Source organism: Colletes gigas, unplaced genomic scaffold (assembly GCF_013123115.1).
Source record: "Colletes gigas isolate AHSC1104 unplaced genomic scaffold, ASM1312311v1 Colletes_gigas_Sc00051, whole genome shotgun sequence".
NCBI lineage: Eukaryota > Metazoa > Arthropoda > Insecta > Hymenoptera > Colletidae > Colletes > Colletes gigas.
Window position 1 is genome coordinate 379,503 of NW_025106680.1, and position 16,222 is coordinate 395,724.

At 37.8% G+C, this 16,222-nt stretch overlaps 3 protein-coding genes across 4 annotated transcripts; 2 read left to right on the top strand and 1 right to left on the bottom strand.

Annotated features, from left to right (window-relative positions):
• Positions 1-98: 98 nt before the first annotated feature.
• LOC122403394 (protein N-terminal glutamine amidohydrolase-like) lies at positions 99-11,360 on the bottom strand. 2 transcript variants are annotated; one of them, XM_043406897.1, is made up of 6 exons: positions 11,223-11,360; positions 10,492-10,715; positions 10,257-10,418; positions 5,284-5,437; positions 3,703-3,973; positions 99-3,047 (listed from the first exon to the last, which is right to left on the bottom strand). In XM_043406897.1, the coding sequence occupies exons 2-6, from the start codon at positions 10,596-10,598 to the stop codon at positions 2,893-2,895; spliced, it is 849 nt and encodes a 282-aa protein (XP_043262832.1). In that variant the 5' UTR covers positions 10,599-10,715; positions 11,223-11,360; the 3' UTR covers positions 99-2,892. The 2 variants fall into 2 exon arrangements, with proteins under 2 accessions (XP_043262832.1, XP_043262833.1); XM_043406898.1 differs by lacking the exons at positions 10,257-10,418; positions 10,492-10,715; positions 11,223-11,360 and adding an exon at positions 7,521-7,946.
• LOC122403407 (isochorismatase domain-containing protein 2-like) lies at positions 8,255-9,718 on the top strand. The gene is made up of 4 exons (XM_043406912.1): positions 8,255-8,817; positions 9,077-9,220; positions 9,307-9,492; positions 9,572-9,718. The coding sequence occupies exons 1-4, from the start codon at positions 8,695-8,697 to the stop codon at positions 9,716-9,718; spliced, it is 600 nt and encodes a 199-aa protein (XP_043262847.1). The 5' UTR covers positions 8,255-8,694.
• A 1,227-nt stretch (positions 11,361-12,587) lies between the features above and the next one.
• LOC122403396 lies at positions 12,588-16,071 on the top strand. Its single transcript, XM_043406899.1, has 3 exons — positions 12,588-12,866; positions 13,622-14,097; positions 14,913-16,071. Exons 2-3 carry the CDS (start codon positions 13,623-13,625, stop codon positions 15,005-15,007), a joined length of 570 nt encoding a protein of 189 aa, XP_043262834.1. The 5' UTR covers positions 12,588-12,866; position 13,622; the 3' UTR covers positions 15,008-16,071.
• The last annotated feature ends 151 nt before the right edge of the window (positions 16,072-16,222 follow it).

The following is a 16,222-nucleotide window of genomic DNA, read 5'->3' on the forward strand; positions in this document are numbered from 1 at the left end:
AATTCACCATGTAACTTCTGTAATTGTACATTATATATATTTTTGCAAATTGAATACAATATACATTTGAAAATTCATGCGCGTTATCGCTTCTCTCTTAATTCTCCGATGCCTAAGGTACGATAATCTTAACAGCGTTTGACCTGGATCAAACGGCACACACCGGAATATTGTGCGCCATAATGAGCAAAAACGTTAAATCACTTGTGTGTGTGTGTGTGTGTGTGAGTGGGGGGTAACTTGAACAAACACCAAGCATTCTCGTACACGTCGCAAGGTCTAATAGAAAGTCGATCGTGCAGAAGTATCGGATAAACTTAGCTTAATAATTGATAGACAACGTTCTTGGAAAGCAATACACTCGTCCCGTCGATTAAAAACGCATCGTGGGAGGAGAACGAAATATGCACGCTCGGAGAATTTGCTTCGATTACCGTTTTCAGAGTATTTTCTTCTATTTTTGTTGACATTGGTGCTGTTCGTCGAAGAAAGGGGGGAGGGGGGAGGCACAGAGGATTTCGGAGCACGTAATGATTTCTTTATATAAAGATTTAAAAAGTACATTCATAAAATTTCAAGCTGAGACAAACGGAGTGTGTCCATTTATTATATAATTAAATTATCGTAGATTCGAAAGACGAAGTTTATAAAGAGGTTCTTCCAACGTATTTTTTTTTTGTTTTTTTTTTTTTTTAAATTTTCAGTGAACATGAGCACGTATCGTGATAAAAGACTTGTAATCCTGAAAGTCGTATTATAACGTATCTTGCAGAATGACAATGATAAGAGAATATGTCACCGAACGTTGACAAACATATACATATATGTATGTATATGTACGCATGTATATGTATAAAACAGTGTATAATTCAACATTTCCGACTAAACTCTCTCATCGGTGTATCGAAATCGACACAATATAATTAAATATATCAATATAATAAATATGAAATGTTGATTAATATGAGTGTACGTGTACGTGTCCGTGTTTGTCCCGCAACATTTATATTATACATATACATACATATGTATATATGCAATAGTTATCAATTTCCTCTGATATATTTAGTAATACCTTGAACGACAGAGAGATTAGGTCTCTGGCTCTCTCGTTTCTTCTATTTTAATAATCGAATATACTGCACGCTAGAAAGGTCCCGGGATTTTTTCACGCACGACACGACGCCGGGCGTCCGTGTAAAAACGACGCGGGCGTGTTCCGTCGTCGTGGATCGTACTCGATTTTCTTTCGGTGACTAGATGTTTTTCGAATAATCGTACGTAACACGATACAAGCGAATCGCAGCGAAACGCACGTCGACGATAGAAGACAAAGAGAACTAGTGAAAGATTCTGGAAGGCAAAGAGTGGACGAACTCTTAAATTATCGACGCCGACTAATCGATTCATCGTCGCTTGATCGACGAACCGACGCGACGACGGTCCGTTTGCGTTCGCTCGTCGATCGATACTTTTTCCCCCAAAATTCTTTACCGATCGTGACAATAAATTCGGGAATGGCGATCGTAAGAGCACCGCGAGCGAACGTTACAGCGTCTCGCTGTAATTTTGTTACATTTCGTCGCGAATAATCAACGATTCAAAGTTTTCGTTGTCAGGATTGTTTTGGCATTCGGGATACGAGGGATGCGCGCGCGCGTTCGTTGACTCGAGGACGATCTTTCGATGTAGACGATTGGTCGTGCGGGGGTCGCAACCCTGGTACGAATTTGGTTCGATTTGCCGATTTCATTTCGCTCGTCCAACATCGACCCCGCTGTACGGAAGATAGTCGCGTCGACGAGCGAACGCACAGTCGTTAAGAATCAGTATTATTTTTTTTTTTCCTTAGTATAAACAGTAGACAAATAGCTTGTAGGTATTCAAAGTAGAAAGTGTAAAGTATCACAAGAATTACAATAATCGTAATAATTACATTATCTCGCGAAGAATTTGAGTTCTTGACCTTACTATATCGATCGCACGATAATAATAAGCGTTTTTTTTTTAGTCGCGTCTGTGTCTCGGACGCGCGTTAATAGATATATGCGTCGATCGAAGGGCGACCTACCATCGAGCTTCTCGGAGATTCTCCGTAAATACAATCAGTCTTTGACACAATAATTATAACGATACAATACCATCGATAGAGCAAAGCGGTGAAATAGATTTCTATACGAATGTATGGTAAAACATACAAACACGAGGACACTCATGGAACCACGACTCAAAAACTTGAAACATGGTCGATCGTAACGTGATAGTACACAATAGAGACAAAGGATCTCCGCGACGCGCTGCAAATAACACTTTTTTCGAAAGGGACGAAAGAAACGTTTTTCAGCATAGCCTAGAAATACAACGGGCAAAATACTTATTCGAGATACATTGGAAAACAGCAGCACAGCACGATCACTTTGCTCGTCCGCGAGCTCGCGTACCGGCACAGACAACGCGATCCGTTAATGTTGTCGATCCGATTTTTGATTTTGGAGACAATGGAAAAAGAAAAGAATGTTTTCGAATACGTTGCTCTGTACACTCAACGACGACTAGCTAAATTCGTAGCGTCGATCAACGCGTCTTACGATTAAATTTAATCGGTGGCAAGAACGGGGCACGCATCAAGTAACGTTTAAACATCGACTTACGCATCGAGCATGAACGATCTAATATTTGGTAAACGATCGATCGGTTCCAGTATATATTTCATGTTACACGGAAACGTCGTGAGCAACGGTTAAGCAAACATAATTATCCGATTATGACCCAATGTTTCCGCTCGTGAAGGTACATGCGCCAACCAATTCCCTTAGGCCATACAATTGATTTTGACATTCGAAATCAAAGCAAAACGATCGTCACCCTGCGGAACTTACTTAAGCGGCACGTTTATGTCGGTGTCGGTTGTGGCTGGGGTGAACGAGGGACCGATGGGTTCGCGATCGGCCTATGAAACCGGTCGAATAGTTTCTCTAACGTCAACACGACCCCCAACCCGGTCTCTGGATCCGTGTTGATAAAGGTATCCAAGTTATCCTTGCATCCTAGAACGTATGCAAACAGAAATGCACATGTTGGATAAGAAATGATGCTCGTTTACGCTGCGTCAGGCCCAAAACGAGCGGTAGTTTCACCAATTTTTCATAGGAAATGTGTGTGTTCTGCCGAAATGACCTGTTCACCGTGCACGAAGCATTTCTTCAACTTTTGAAAAGAATTCTTTTTTTCACTTCTATGTTTATTTACAATTGAAAACCCGTTCAACCAAATTTAAAATATTGTTTAAAATTGGATCGGAACCGATGGAAACCAACCAGCTTTAAGAAAATTTTTGTACACCAACTATGGTTACATCGTCCAATAGAATTAACTATTTAACCAAAAATGATAAAAAATGAACTAAAAAAATATTTTCGTACAGTTTAAGGGTCCTTCTTCAGGTTCCTAAAAGGCTAGTACAATAGAGCTCTTAAAAAATTAAAAAGGAAAAGGAATTTTAATACGCTGTTACACGAGAATCTCCTCCTTAACGTGTCGAAGCAAAATCTTGTTATTCACTTGAGAGTAACTATTGTAAATTGTGCCGTGAGTTTAAAAAGGTTAACCAATGGTGGAAAGAGACGCGAGTACGGGTAAATGTTGCTTTCGATGGATGCAATGGCGGATGTAAATGGGGTCAACCTGTTCCATTGAACGTACTTGGTGTTGAGATCGGCGGATAATCCGGCGGAGTCTTGATCCATGTACCATCCTCGCGTTTCATGTGATGCCGATCTGACGCGAACTCTCGCAAGTATACGCTGGCTGGCAATACTCTAAATCTTCTGTGATGCTCCGGCGGCACCACCTCGTCGGATCTAAACGTTTCCATCGCGTACTTCCAGAAATGCGTCGGAAACGGCAACACGCTATCTAAATCGTACACGACCGCCCTTTCGTCGGGTGCATAGATAAAGATTACGTGGAAGTCCTACGGATACAACAAACAAACACGTTGCTCTTTCCCCGTAGCTATTCCGACGCTAAGCAGATGGGCTCGAGGGGTCTCCCTAGTATAGAGGTTCCAAAAAAAAAAACGATTATTTTTCTAAATTTTATTACAGTCTTCCAATCCATCGACTACATAATTGTAATTTCGTAATCGAAAAACTTTTTGACAATCTCGACTTAGATAGTTTTATAAAATATTTTTGTTTGCTTCTTCGAACCGCCATTATTCTGTTCTGTATACCAGATGAGTGATTTAACCGTGTTATCTGGATTTGCTTGTGAACTGTTTGTTGTATGAACAAAACATTTTTTTTTACACAATAAATAGTTTACAGGTAAAGTCATTTGATACAGTTAAATGGCACATCTTGTATATCAGGAACAGGATAGACTACTTATCATCTTTATTTAGCTGGGTTAAGTACTGCGGTGCTTCCGAGTCCGAAAACTGGTGTCTGTACTTTTATAAACAAATTCATAAATTTTCTTAAAATCCATGAGTAGTTGCTACGAAAAATGAAACAAACGAGCAGACTGTTCCTCTGATGAAGGGAGGTTCGCTTTAAAGGAACTAGCTCACTTTTATCCGTCTTTCTTTTCCATATACAGGGTGTCCAAAAAGTTTGGGACCAAATAGATAAACAAGTTCGTATAAACTTATATCCGGAAATGCTTCATTCACAAGATACAAGATTTTCATATGAACTTTTTCCATCCATTTGACCTCAGTAACGCGAGGTACAAGTTTGGTCCCAACCTTTTTGGACATCCTGTATATGAACTTTCCCACGGCTTAGAACGTTTATGAATGTACAAATTAAGCCTCAAAAAAAAAAACGCGCGCCATACGAGCACGTCTGAAAAAGAATCGTGGAATTTTCAAAAAGACCAGAATTCCTCGAAAAAGAAGCTGTAGTTACTAAACAAGTATTGTATGAGGAAGCAGAATTATTATGTGTATGCTGCTATTGCTGATTAGATGTACGTATAAGCAAAAATGAACCGTGCACAAACACTCTTTTCTCAAATTTTAAACAAGTTACGATTAAACCGTCCAAGATATACTAATGAACTTAACTAAAGTTAACTAAAAAACGATACTTAAGCCTATTCACCGAACGAAATTGACCAAAATATTGTTAAATGTACTAAAAAATATACTTAAAATACAATGATCAATCTTAATTTGGTATCTTCAAAAAAAAGATTTTTTAAACTTCGTTTTTCGTACGTCTACAGCAGGAAGACCCCTTAAACGAGACACTACACATATTTTGTTTCCTAACAGACCCAAACAACGAGCTTATCCTCGTCCTTTCCTGCCCGTTGTCGCCATAGCGGTACGCTACGCCAGGGGTTGCTCACGAAAGCAACGTAGCAATGATTTATTTCCGATCCGTGTCTCGTGGCTACGTCCTGGCACAGCTTCCATACATTTTCCTCGCTAAAATAACAATTTCTTCTTGCAGACTAATGTGTACAAGGAACAACAAAACGTTTGTGTGCTTTGATGAAAATATGACGCAACGAAGTGCAACAACATGAACGCAGGTAAAAGAGGAGTGGAGAATGTGGCTAAGCAAGCGTTGGCTACGATAGAAAAAGGAACGATCCTCTCTCGGAAAAATAAATGGAAAATGTCGAGGCAACATATTTCTTTTTAATCGTGAATTTCAGTTTCCATTCCCAATCTGCTTGTTCGGTATAAGTCAGGAATTGTAATCGAGGCCCAAACCAGATCCGATTCTTAATTAACGTTCGAATTTAGATAAAAATATCGAACAGATAATAAGCAACGTTCTATCAGTTACTCGTTGATTAAAACCTATAATTTAAGATACTTATACGTTGTTTTATGCGAGACGCAGTTAAACGTATATCGGTAACAGTTCGATCGAATAAATGTCAAGAATAAGCCGATGCACATTGTTTTTATTCGTCATTCATTGTATGAATAAAATTTTGCCCGTCTGTGGTGAGTGTGGGTATGTATGCAACGATTTAGTGTGTTGGTAATCCGAGAAGTATAAATACGAAATGGTAAAGTGACAATAGACCGTGGAACAAAAAACAGTCGATAGCATGATACGTGTATAAAATCACAATAAATTTACCACGCTTTAAGCTGGCCTCCTTTTTCATCAATTGCTCTCTGTACGATAGTACGCTCTACATCGACACTTTTATTTTTGATTCAACGGTTGAAAAATGCATACGTCTTATCGAAGGATATAGAATAAAATTAGAAATAAGTTATCTCGCTTCCGAATAGATAACGTTTATATTACACTTATATTTTAAGTATTAATGGTAAGAACATTCTGTTAATTACAAATGAAATGAAACTTTTTTTCAAATTTAAGGAAACATATGCTGTCAATCTTACACATTACTTGCGGTATAATCATATGAATGAACTCATTATAAATACAAAGCAGAAGAAAATGCAAAAACTGTAAAAAAGAAATTGTATCAGAATTGCTTTAATACAATTACCATAATATAATCAATAAAACTCTACTTTTTAGCTCTAATCATTATTAAAATTAATAATATTTGCAATGTTCTTACTAACAAAGTAGTGCAAATTAAAAATGTAATAAGAACTCAAGTTAAAAATAAATTAATTAATTTTGGTGCAATACGTGTATTTAAGTTCCTTGTTGGTATAAATTTGCAATATATTCAGAACGGCAAAATTATTATTCAAAAATGAATGTATGCAAAATATGCAAAACGCATTCTAAGCAAGTAAATCGGTGTTTTCCACTGTTTGTGGATTTACGCTAACTTCGAATCGGTAACCCAAGTTTTCACTCGAGTTAGGCAACGATTACAACCCCTGGTAAGAATCATCTACATTCGAGTTTTAAGACTGCTCATCAAATTTAAACAGAACGGTATGCAAACAAAGAAAACCCAGACGCAAACGTTTCTAGCGGAGAACGTTCGCGAAACGTATGTAGGCAATCGCAAACGTAAGCTACGCGAAGAAATATTGTTAATTGCGGATGATAGATGGTGCAACTGATAAAATAAATGCATTCAAAGCTTTGCGAAATAGCGAATGGAAATGAGGTAGCTGGATACGCGGAGGGTGATTAAAATAGAACTAGGATAGCAATGCATGTCCGTCGTTAAAAATCCATCGTACGTTCGTGCGAGGCGAGGCACGATAGCTTCATATGTATTATCCACTAGTGCCGTGCATGCATTATTAATCGAAGGTACATGTACACTCGTATATTCTCGTCGAACAACGATAACAAAAGATAAAATTGCAAGTTCTGCTGAAAAACGAGAGCACAGAACGCGCGGTATTTTTCAAAGCCGAGCAGACGATGCGCTGTGATTCGTGGGTACTTTGTACATATTAAAGATGGCGGCGGCATTTCGCACTGCCGTCTCTGTACCACTGCAACGTATCGATCCATCGCGGGATATACCGCAATACGACACGTTTATTTCATCAAATCGATAATTACTCGCACGACAGGGAACTCGAGCGAATTTCGCTGAACACTTACCAATAACAACTCGTGTACACGCACTCTGATGCTTTTGGAAAAAGCTGCACCAGCGGCTTCGTATGCCCGATCTCACGAGGCTCCATGGCCATTCTTTGTTTACAAACTCGTCTCGCTAAAACTACACGGATACGAGAATTTCTTTTCAACGGAATGCAGAGCTTGTTACTTCGATCGTTAAAACGTCAGCGATTCCTCAGTCGACAAACCGTACGCGAACATCGTTGCCGATTTGGTTCTATCAGCTTAATCAGCTTGACAAACTCGAAACGAACCCGTGCATCCGACCAGCCGGAACAACATTGTTTGACTACCGCCGGTCGCTGCTGCCACTCTATGTGGCCTTCTCACGTTCGAGTCGAGTCGCACCTGGGTCGCTGCAGTACATACTACGCACGCGCCAAACGAGTCGATTTAAATCACTAAACATACATCACGAAATGCGTATTAGAAAATATGTTTTACAAATTAATGCCGACGGTGTACGTTCGCATTTCACGCATAAAATTTCCCATAGATAACGGAACACCGACAAGGCATAAGAATTATACGGTTATGGTAAATTATTCGTTTCAGTCACGATTCGTACTTGCAGCAAAAGTATGTCTTCTGAAACAACGTGCAATGCACAATTGCATTTCATATATTTGAGAGACCTTTTTAATCTATAAAAGTCGTGTAATATAGTGTCTATAGTAATGTCGTATTTATTTTGACTTTTCATAATATATTCCTTAAATACATGATCTATCGTATAGCAAATAGTGATAACGCCATGCAGTAATGTTATCAATTGATAACTCAGGGTTGCGTAAAAGATTGTCCTACTAGGTTAATCTTGCTTGTTTTCCTAATTAAACAAACATTTATTACGGTGCCCTTGCACGCTTAATTATGTCGCTTGCGCATCGAGAGGGGCACTTCAAAATCGATGAAATGCAACATATCTAAAGTTAGTAAAGCTAAGACTGGCCATGAACTTTAGATAACGGAGAAATATACATAGATACATATCATATGCGTTACATAAAACACATTACTTGGCAGGAGAAAGTCGTAGATGTCGTAGACTTATTTGTTACCGGTACTTTCACGAAAAATTTTTTCCCGTGACGAAATAGACATTACAACTTCGTCTTAAACTTTGAAGTAGTTATTATTACAGAAAAAGACAATGAATGCTGCAAAAGCGATTCTAAAACAGGGTAAAAGTGTATTGCTAATATGCGACGTTCAAGAAAAACTGATGAAGGCTATCTTTGAATCCAATAAAGTTACTCAGAATTCGACAAAACTGGTAATTACTAAAAATATCACTTATACGATTCAATAGACCCTAGACGTTAATGTATAATATATGTCTGTGTATATAGAAAGATTAAAGGTTATGTGTTCATTGTTATGCATATAAAATGTCTTTGAAATAAATTTCAGAAATATGTAATAGTTTTATGTTTTTTAATTTGTGTTACTAAATTGCAATAGTCAAAGGAAAATGACATTTGCAATACACTTAGCTTATAATCAGTTAACAGAAATTATATTAATGTATCTAGATAAATGCATTGAAGATTTTGGACGTTCCTATGATAGTCACTGAACAAAATCCAAATAGTTTAGGAAAAACGATTCCTGAATTTGACATTTCTGGTGCCAAAGGACCATTTGAAAAAACTTCATTTAGCATGTGTACACACGAAGTAACCAAATTATACTATTTTTTTGTTGAGTGCACATGAACCTTATGCTAAGTTTATTTTATTTCTTATGTTTTCATTCATTTTAGGTAATTAAAGAACTCTCTACAATTTGTTCTGGACAGAAACCAAATGCAATTATTTTAATTGGCGTAGAAACGCATGTATGCATAGAGAATACTGCAATTGATCTAAAAAATGAAGGATACGAAGTACATATTGTTGCAGATTGCTGCTCTTCCCGTATCCAACAAGATAGATTATTAGCTTTAGAGGTAAAATAAAAATCATTTATAAAATAAATGCAGACTTAATACAGGTACATATTACGTGTAATTTCTGTTATTTTGACAGAGAATGAGAGGAATAGGATGTCACATAGCAACTTCAGAAAATGTTATTTTCAAAATATTGGGAGATGCAAAGCATAAGGATTTTAAAAGAATATTAAATTTGATAAAGACACCATCGTTGCAAATAGGTCTTAATGGAAAATTATAAATCATTATTAATTGATATTTTATTGTGGCATATTAATGCCTTGAAGAATCATTAGAAATAAACATTTTTATTCAGATATTAGTACTTTGTTGGTATAAATGTATAACAATGTCATGTAAAAAAAAAGTGTTAATCTAGTTCTTTCCTGTTGAACCAAACCCTCCTTCTCCTCTTTCCGTATTATCTAAACTATCAACTTCTTGAAGTTCAGGATATGTAATATTTTCACATATCAATTGTGCTACACGATCTCCTGGAGAGATTTTAAATTCCTCATCGCTGTGATTAAATAGCACAATTCCTAAATTTCCCCTGTATTAACAGAAGTATAGACTTCAATATCTTATGTATGAATGTGTAATAGACACATTCAAATACTAACTAGAACTTTTAAACACGACACTCATTCAGAAAAATCTCTATCTAACCAATTGCTTCCAGTTTCATACAACTATTGTGCATACACTCTGAATTTACTGATCGCTTACTGCGTCGTTATAGATTTGTTATCTAGCGAAATATAACAAATAAGACTCACCGATAATCAGCATCAATAACGCCGGCGCCTACGTCGATATGATTTTTCCATGCTAGTCCAGAACGTGGTGCAATTCGTCCATACGTACCTTGAGGAACTTCGATTTGTAAATCAGTTTTAACTAGATTTTTACCACGTGCTGGCACAACGTACTCGTAAGCACTGTTAAATAAATAAGTATAATATTCGCAATTCCGTAGACTGTCCCTGTAAAAGATAGAATATGATGACGTACCTTCTTAAATCATATCCCGCAGCACTTTTCGATCCTTTCGTAGGGGCGTAAGCTTTATCGGTTAGCCTCGCGAATTTTAATACCTTTGAACCATTTACTATTGGCATGATGAAATTCAGGATGTCTCACCTGAACGATTCAAAGGACACTGTAACAATGGCTAGCAGACTGGTCGATGGCAACGGATTTTTTCTGCAGATCATTTTACCGCGCTTTTCTTAGTACTGAAACACCATGATTTAAGTAAATAAGTTGCTTGGCTTATATTTTATTTATTAAGGCAATTTGTTACAAAACATTTTTGTATAATTATGGTCGATTACTTTCGTTCAAAATATTTACTTATTTTTATTAAAAATTATGGGTATTAGTTCGTGTAAATGATCGAATATAAATGTTGGTTATTAGCTTCCGGACCGCGGTACTTAAACGATTATCTCGATTCTTTTGCAAAGTAAAGTGAGTAAAGCATTAATGAAATACATAAACCATCTATTGTTATTCACAGTATACTATAAATTAGGTTGTTCTATTTATTGTAATATATTTGATTAAATATAACAGAAAATTTGAAAATTATAGCAATAGCATTACACAATTAAGTAAACCGCAAAGAAACTGGCCAAAATTCAATTCTCCGAAGAAACGATTATTGTTTAAACGAGTTACAATGTTATTAGATAATATTTTAAAGCATAAAACAATGTATCGTTAGCCCATGGAACGCTAACCTCAAAGCAACGTCCATTGTTTTCTAGATGGCGTTATCGTGACACGTGTTCTAGACGTAGACAGCCGCTAGACGTATCTGTCCTTGAAATTCGTTGATAGTTTATCGTGCCACGAAATGGTGAATCTCAACGGAGGTTCCGACGGCCCGATCGAGCACAGCTTCGGCAATGTCATTTTCATAATTCCTGCGATTATCGTCATCGGGCTCGCCGGTAAGAATCACTTGTGGAAAGCGCGGCATCTAACGTTCTCTGTATACGAATAACGCCTTCTCTAGAAAACATATGGTTTCTCGTTAGTGTCAAATAATTTTGTTGCTTTTTCTGCTTCGGCTTCTAAGATCGATTTATATTACCCGTTCAGGCACGATTCGTTTCCGACGAATACAATTGACGAGTAGAAGAAAGATATACATACATTATATACCGTTCTTCTTTCCATTAATTGTATTTGTCGAATACGGAACGTCTCTAAACGGATAACATAAATTGACTCTTATTTGTTTATTTATGTTAGGGTGACAATGAAGTAGGAACTATTGTTTCCACAACAGTTTATTTACATACATCTAATCTAAGAAAACGACGAGTCTTGTTTGAAAGCTATCGATCCGGCACTGTTCGATTAAGAAGTGCTCGTCGGAGGCAACAGGTTTGAACCTAGTTATCTCGGGTCAAACACCTGACGCTGTTGCACGTGATTCAGATTTATGAATATAGCGTGACGCGACGAATAGCGACGTAATTGATGCGTCCCGATTCAACGATTTGAAATGTTACGTACGTGCCACGTGCTTGTATTGCTACGAGGCTACAAATTCGTTAACCACACGTGTCAAATGCATTCTACAAAATTTATATTTCCGAATTGTTTCAAAAAACTGTTCATCCTTGAAATCATAGTGGGTTTCTTAAAATTGCAATGTAGTAAAGACAGTGTGTCGAGTTACTTGGACGATGCAGGGGGAAGGAAAGGACATACGACAAATGATTCCAACATACGATTACTTACTTAGGATCGGTACATTACGCTTATCTTTATCCAGTTACTGACATTTCGATGTATCGTTGGAGAGGTTTATTAATCTTGTCGTTTGGCAAATTTTTTAAGTACTCGATCTACTTGAGCACGCAAGACAGATGTACCTGCTTGGCTGTTTCGTATATGCATTCTGAGACGGCATCGACTTCGATACGCGAATTAATCGTGTACGTGGCTTCGAGATCCCACCAACGGTCGAGACGAACATTGTAGCGTTCGTGTGACGTATAAGAAACGCAACGCGCCTGCCTAACGCGTTTCGTCTTACACGTCGTAAAGGTCAGGTCGGTCAGCGTAGATTAACCTGTGTTTCGTGGCTTCTCGTTTAACACGTTGGAAGCAGCCACGTTGGCCCGACGCATGCACTGCTACCAATAAGATAAAAATTCTCGTTCGAATCGGCCAATCGTCATCCGAACGTCTGCTCGTCGCTTATCTTCCCGCCAAACGCGAGCAATCTTCTTAGTGAGCAATTATCTTCCACGAGAGTGCACAGTCTCCTAACATTTACGCCCACTTTCTCCACTGTTCGATCATCTGTAACAAGTGTTTTTTGGACCGCTGTATTTTTCTCTATTTGAACGACAGAGCAATTCTTACAGGTATGCCAGTTAGTCAATGTTCATACACCGTGAACAATACGCTAAAGTAATCGGTAGTGGACTACGTGGATATAACAAACGAAGACTTCTTTACATTTCGACTCTTCGGTTTAGTATTATTTTCAATAAAAAAAATAAATGCAAGGACGTACAATAACTATTCAATTATAGGCTCGTATCGATTTTCTTTCTTCCTATACTCGCGTGTGACCGTATGTTAGAAAAAAATGTAACGAAAATTAAGCGACAATATTTACAACCGAATATAATACAGTTTCCTTTACTTTGTGAATATATTGTTTTTTATTTTTACACGTTGCTGTATAGATTTATTCTTTGCATAAATTTATTAAACACAAACGAAGAGATTGGTTTCGATTCTTATTCATAATCTAATGATTATAAGCTGTCCTTGGATTTATTTTATATTTCTCAAGATAATACCAAACCGTAGGATTAAAGTAATTTTGAATTCGTTAAAGATCATTGGCCGTGAAACGCACATGAGTAATATTTTCAATGGAACGGTAAAAATAGATTTTCTCACCTTGGAGCGATTGTTTTGTCATACTGGTTAGACGTGCTCGATATTATGCATTGTTCTTAAAGCATCGCGGAGAAACATATGGCGGTTCACGGTACGTCCACTATCGGTGTCCGCGTATAAATATCGTTATCTAATCTTCTATTGGACGACGCGTCTTTTGAGACGATCGCCTGAAACCCGTTGCTGAATCACAGATGTTTTTAATTAGGATGTGGATGGCACTTGCGAGCGGGATTCATGGTGTCGCGTCCATGGACGTTAACGACGCACCAAACGTCGCGCCCTATGTCGAGCCCAATGTTGTACCCGATGTTCCGTCCAATGTTGTGCCCAATGTTGCGCCAGAAGTGTATCCTGATGCACCCTTGCCGTCTGAAGCAGTTTACGAAACAGTATCCGAAACAGTATCCGAAGCAGTTTCCGAAGCAGTTTCCGATGCAGTTGCTGATGCATCTTTGCCATCCGAAGCGATCCCAGCCTTTGATGGAACCCTTCCAACGGCGCAGGAACTTGTCGATATGCTCGATTCGATGACCGGCATATCGGACGAGGAAAAAGCGAGTCTCAAGGAAGACTTGATGAACAATATTCAAGGAGACGCTATGCCGGTCGCAGCCAGCAATGACCCAACCATGCAGACCCTGATACTCTTGTCCCTACTGAGCGTAGTCGTTCTAATTTTCGGTAAATATCTTGCTGCGCGCTGGACCAACGAGTCCAGACTTCTGTTACAACGTGTTGCCTTTGTTCGGTTCAAGATTTAACATAAGTTGCGTCGCGCAAGAAATAAAGTCGAGTTCTGTTTTCTCTTGTCTTGGCTACGTCGACAAGATTCACGCTGATTAAGCGAATTTTTTTTTTTCGTTTTATCAGCGATATTGCATAGCAATCACGGCCGAGAGTCGCAGTTCGAACACCTATTGCGATTACAGTTCGTTCGCTGTGGTGCTTGTTATCTAATCGACTACTTAACTACCGCTCGCGAACAGTTATTTAATCAGATTAACATTGTTCTTCTAAACGAATCGGGTGTTACGGTTTAAAGATTGCCGTCTCGTAGTCGCAAGAAAATTTCGTGGCTTCTTCTCTCGTTTCGAGCGTTCGAAACATGGCGCAGAAAATTTTGGACACTTTGCGTAGCAAAGGTGTGTTGACCGGCAACGTTCAAGAAAAGTTGATGCAATTTATTCCGGAGAATGGTATTGAAAAACTGTCAAGTATTTTTCAACGATACCAAGAGTTAAGCGACGAGGAGAAACAGCAATTCTTGAACGATGCGTTTGTAAAGCTCAAGGATACCTTGCAGGATGAAAATAAAAGTGATTCGAATGTGTATTCGCGATTCCTGTACTCCCACTCGTATACCGTTTTCTTTTTCGCTGTGCTATTGATTGTTTCTGTGCTTGGTACGTTACGTTCGCTCCGTAGTGCCATTATTTGCAATTTTTTTTACAACTGTTCTTCCGTTGGACTATTAATGCACGTTTTTGTCATTGCAGTTTTCTTCGTTTACAAACTGTTCAAATGTCTGAGGGAGAGAGAAGCGAAGCGGGAAGAGAAGAAGAAAAATAAAGAGCTGAAGAAGAAGAAGTAAACCGGACGAAAATCACGGAGGATGTCGCGTCATCGGATACAGTGCAAGAAAATATAATGTACAACGTTCACGTACGCGCTACGCAGACACATTGCGTCGTTTTGCGGATAATCGTATTTAATGTACGATAAAATACGATCTACATTTTATTATGACTTATTCTATTTTATTAAATAAAATATATTTATGAGTAAAAATTTTAGTCGTTTAGTGGATGATAAATACGCAGATAATACCAGAATATTTTGGCATCAGAGCATTATTTATTGTGCCGTTTTGTGACATACATAACATGCATGGAAATTTCTAGCGGACTATACTGCATGCAGTTTCCTGATATGCGCACGAACTTCCGTGTGTCACTGTGGAAGTTTAAATTAAAATACACTACAGTTAGACAGTTCCTTCGAGCGTATAGCACACGTAAAATCTTCTCAATTGTTACACGATACGTCCTTATACGTTACGCGTCGTATTAACCATGTTTTACAGTTCAATCGTAAATAAAATATACAAGGAGAAAATTAAAGAAGAACTGTCAGCAGTCGTACCATAAACACCGACGTGTGACGTAAAATTTTGGAAAATAACGATTTAGCATTTGGTAAATAGGTTATAGTACTTCACGCGTTTTTCCAAGACAATTAAAAAATTTTGCCATTTCTCTTTCAATTTGAACTACAAGATAAAATAGACACTTTGTCCCTCGTTTTGATAAGATAATAATCATTCCTCTTATAACTGTCAAGCGCTTATTAAATAGATTCTAATGTTTGACTAATAAAAAAAAAAAAAGGCACTTATATTTTGTTCTAAAGACACTTTGTTTAATCTCGAAGAACAGAACCTTCGGTACTGTATTTCATTCCTAACAGTAATACACGCTTTGCATTCTTTCAGACTTATTCGGCTACATAACATCGTTGTAATTTGTAGAAAAAAAAAAAAATATTACACTTTGTGTAAATAGAGATCATATTCATCAGCAGTATCGTCAACGCTTCGGTTAACATACGTAAACTCCTAATAATAACAGATTCGACGCTGATGAATAATCGTAACAACAATAATATTTCGCAAACTAGATTTGCAGATTTGCTCGTGGCACAAAAATTGAGTAACAGCGGTTCGTCGCTGCGACGTAAATATTTCCTAAGTATGTTTAAAACTAAAAATGATTTGCTTAAAACCTACGAAAAAAATCGGAAGAAAATT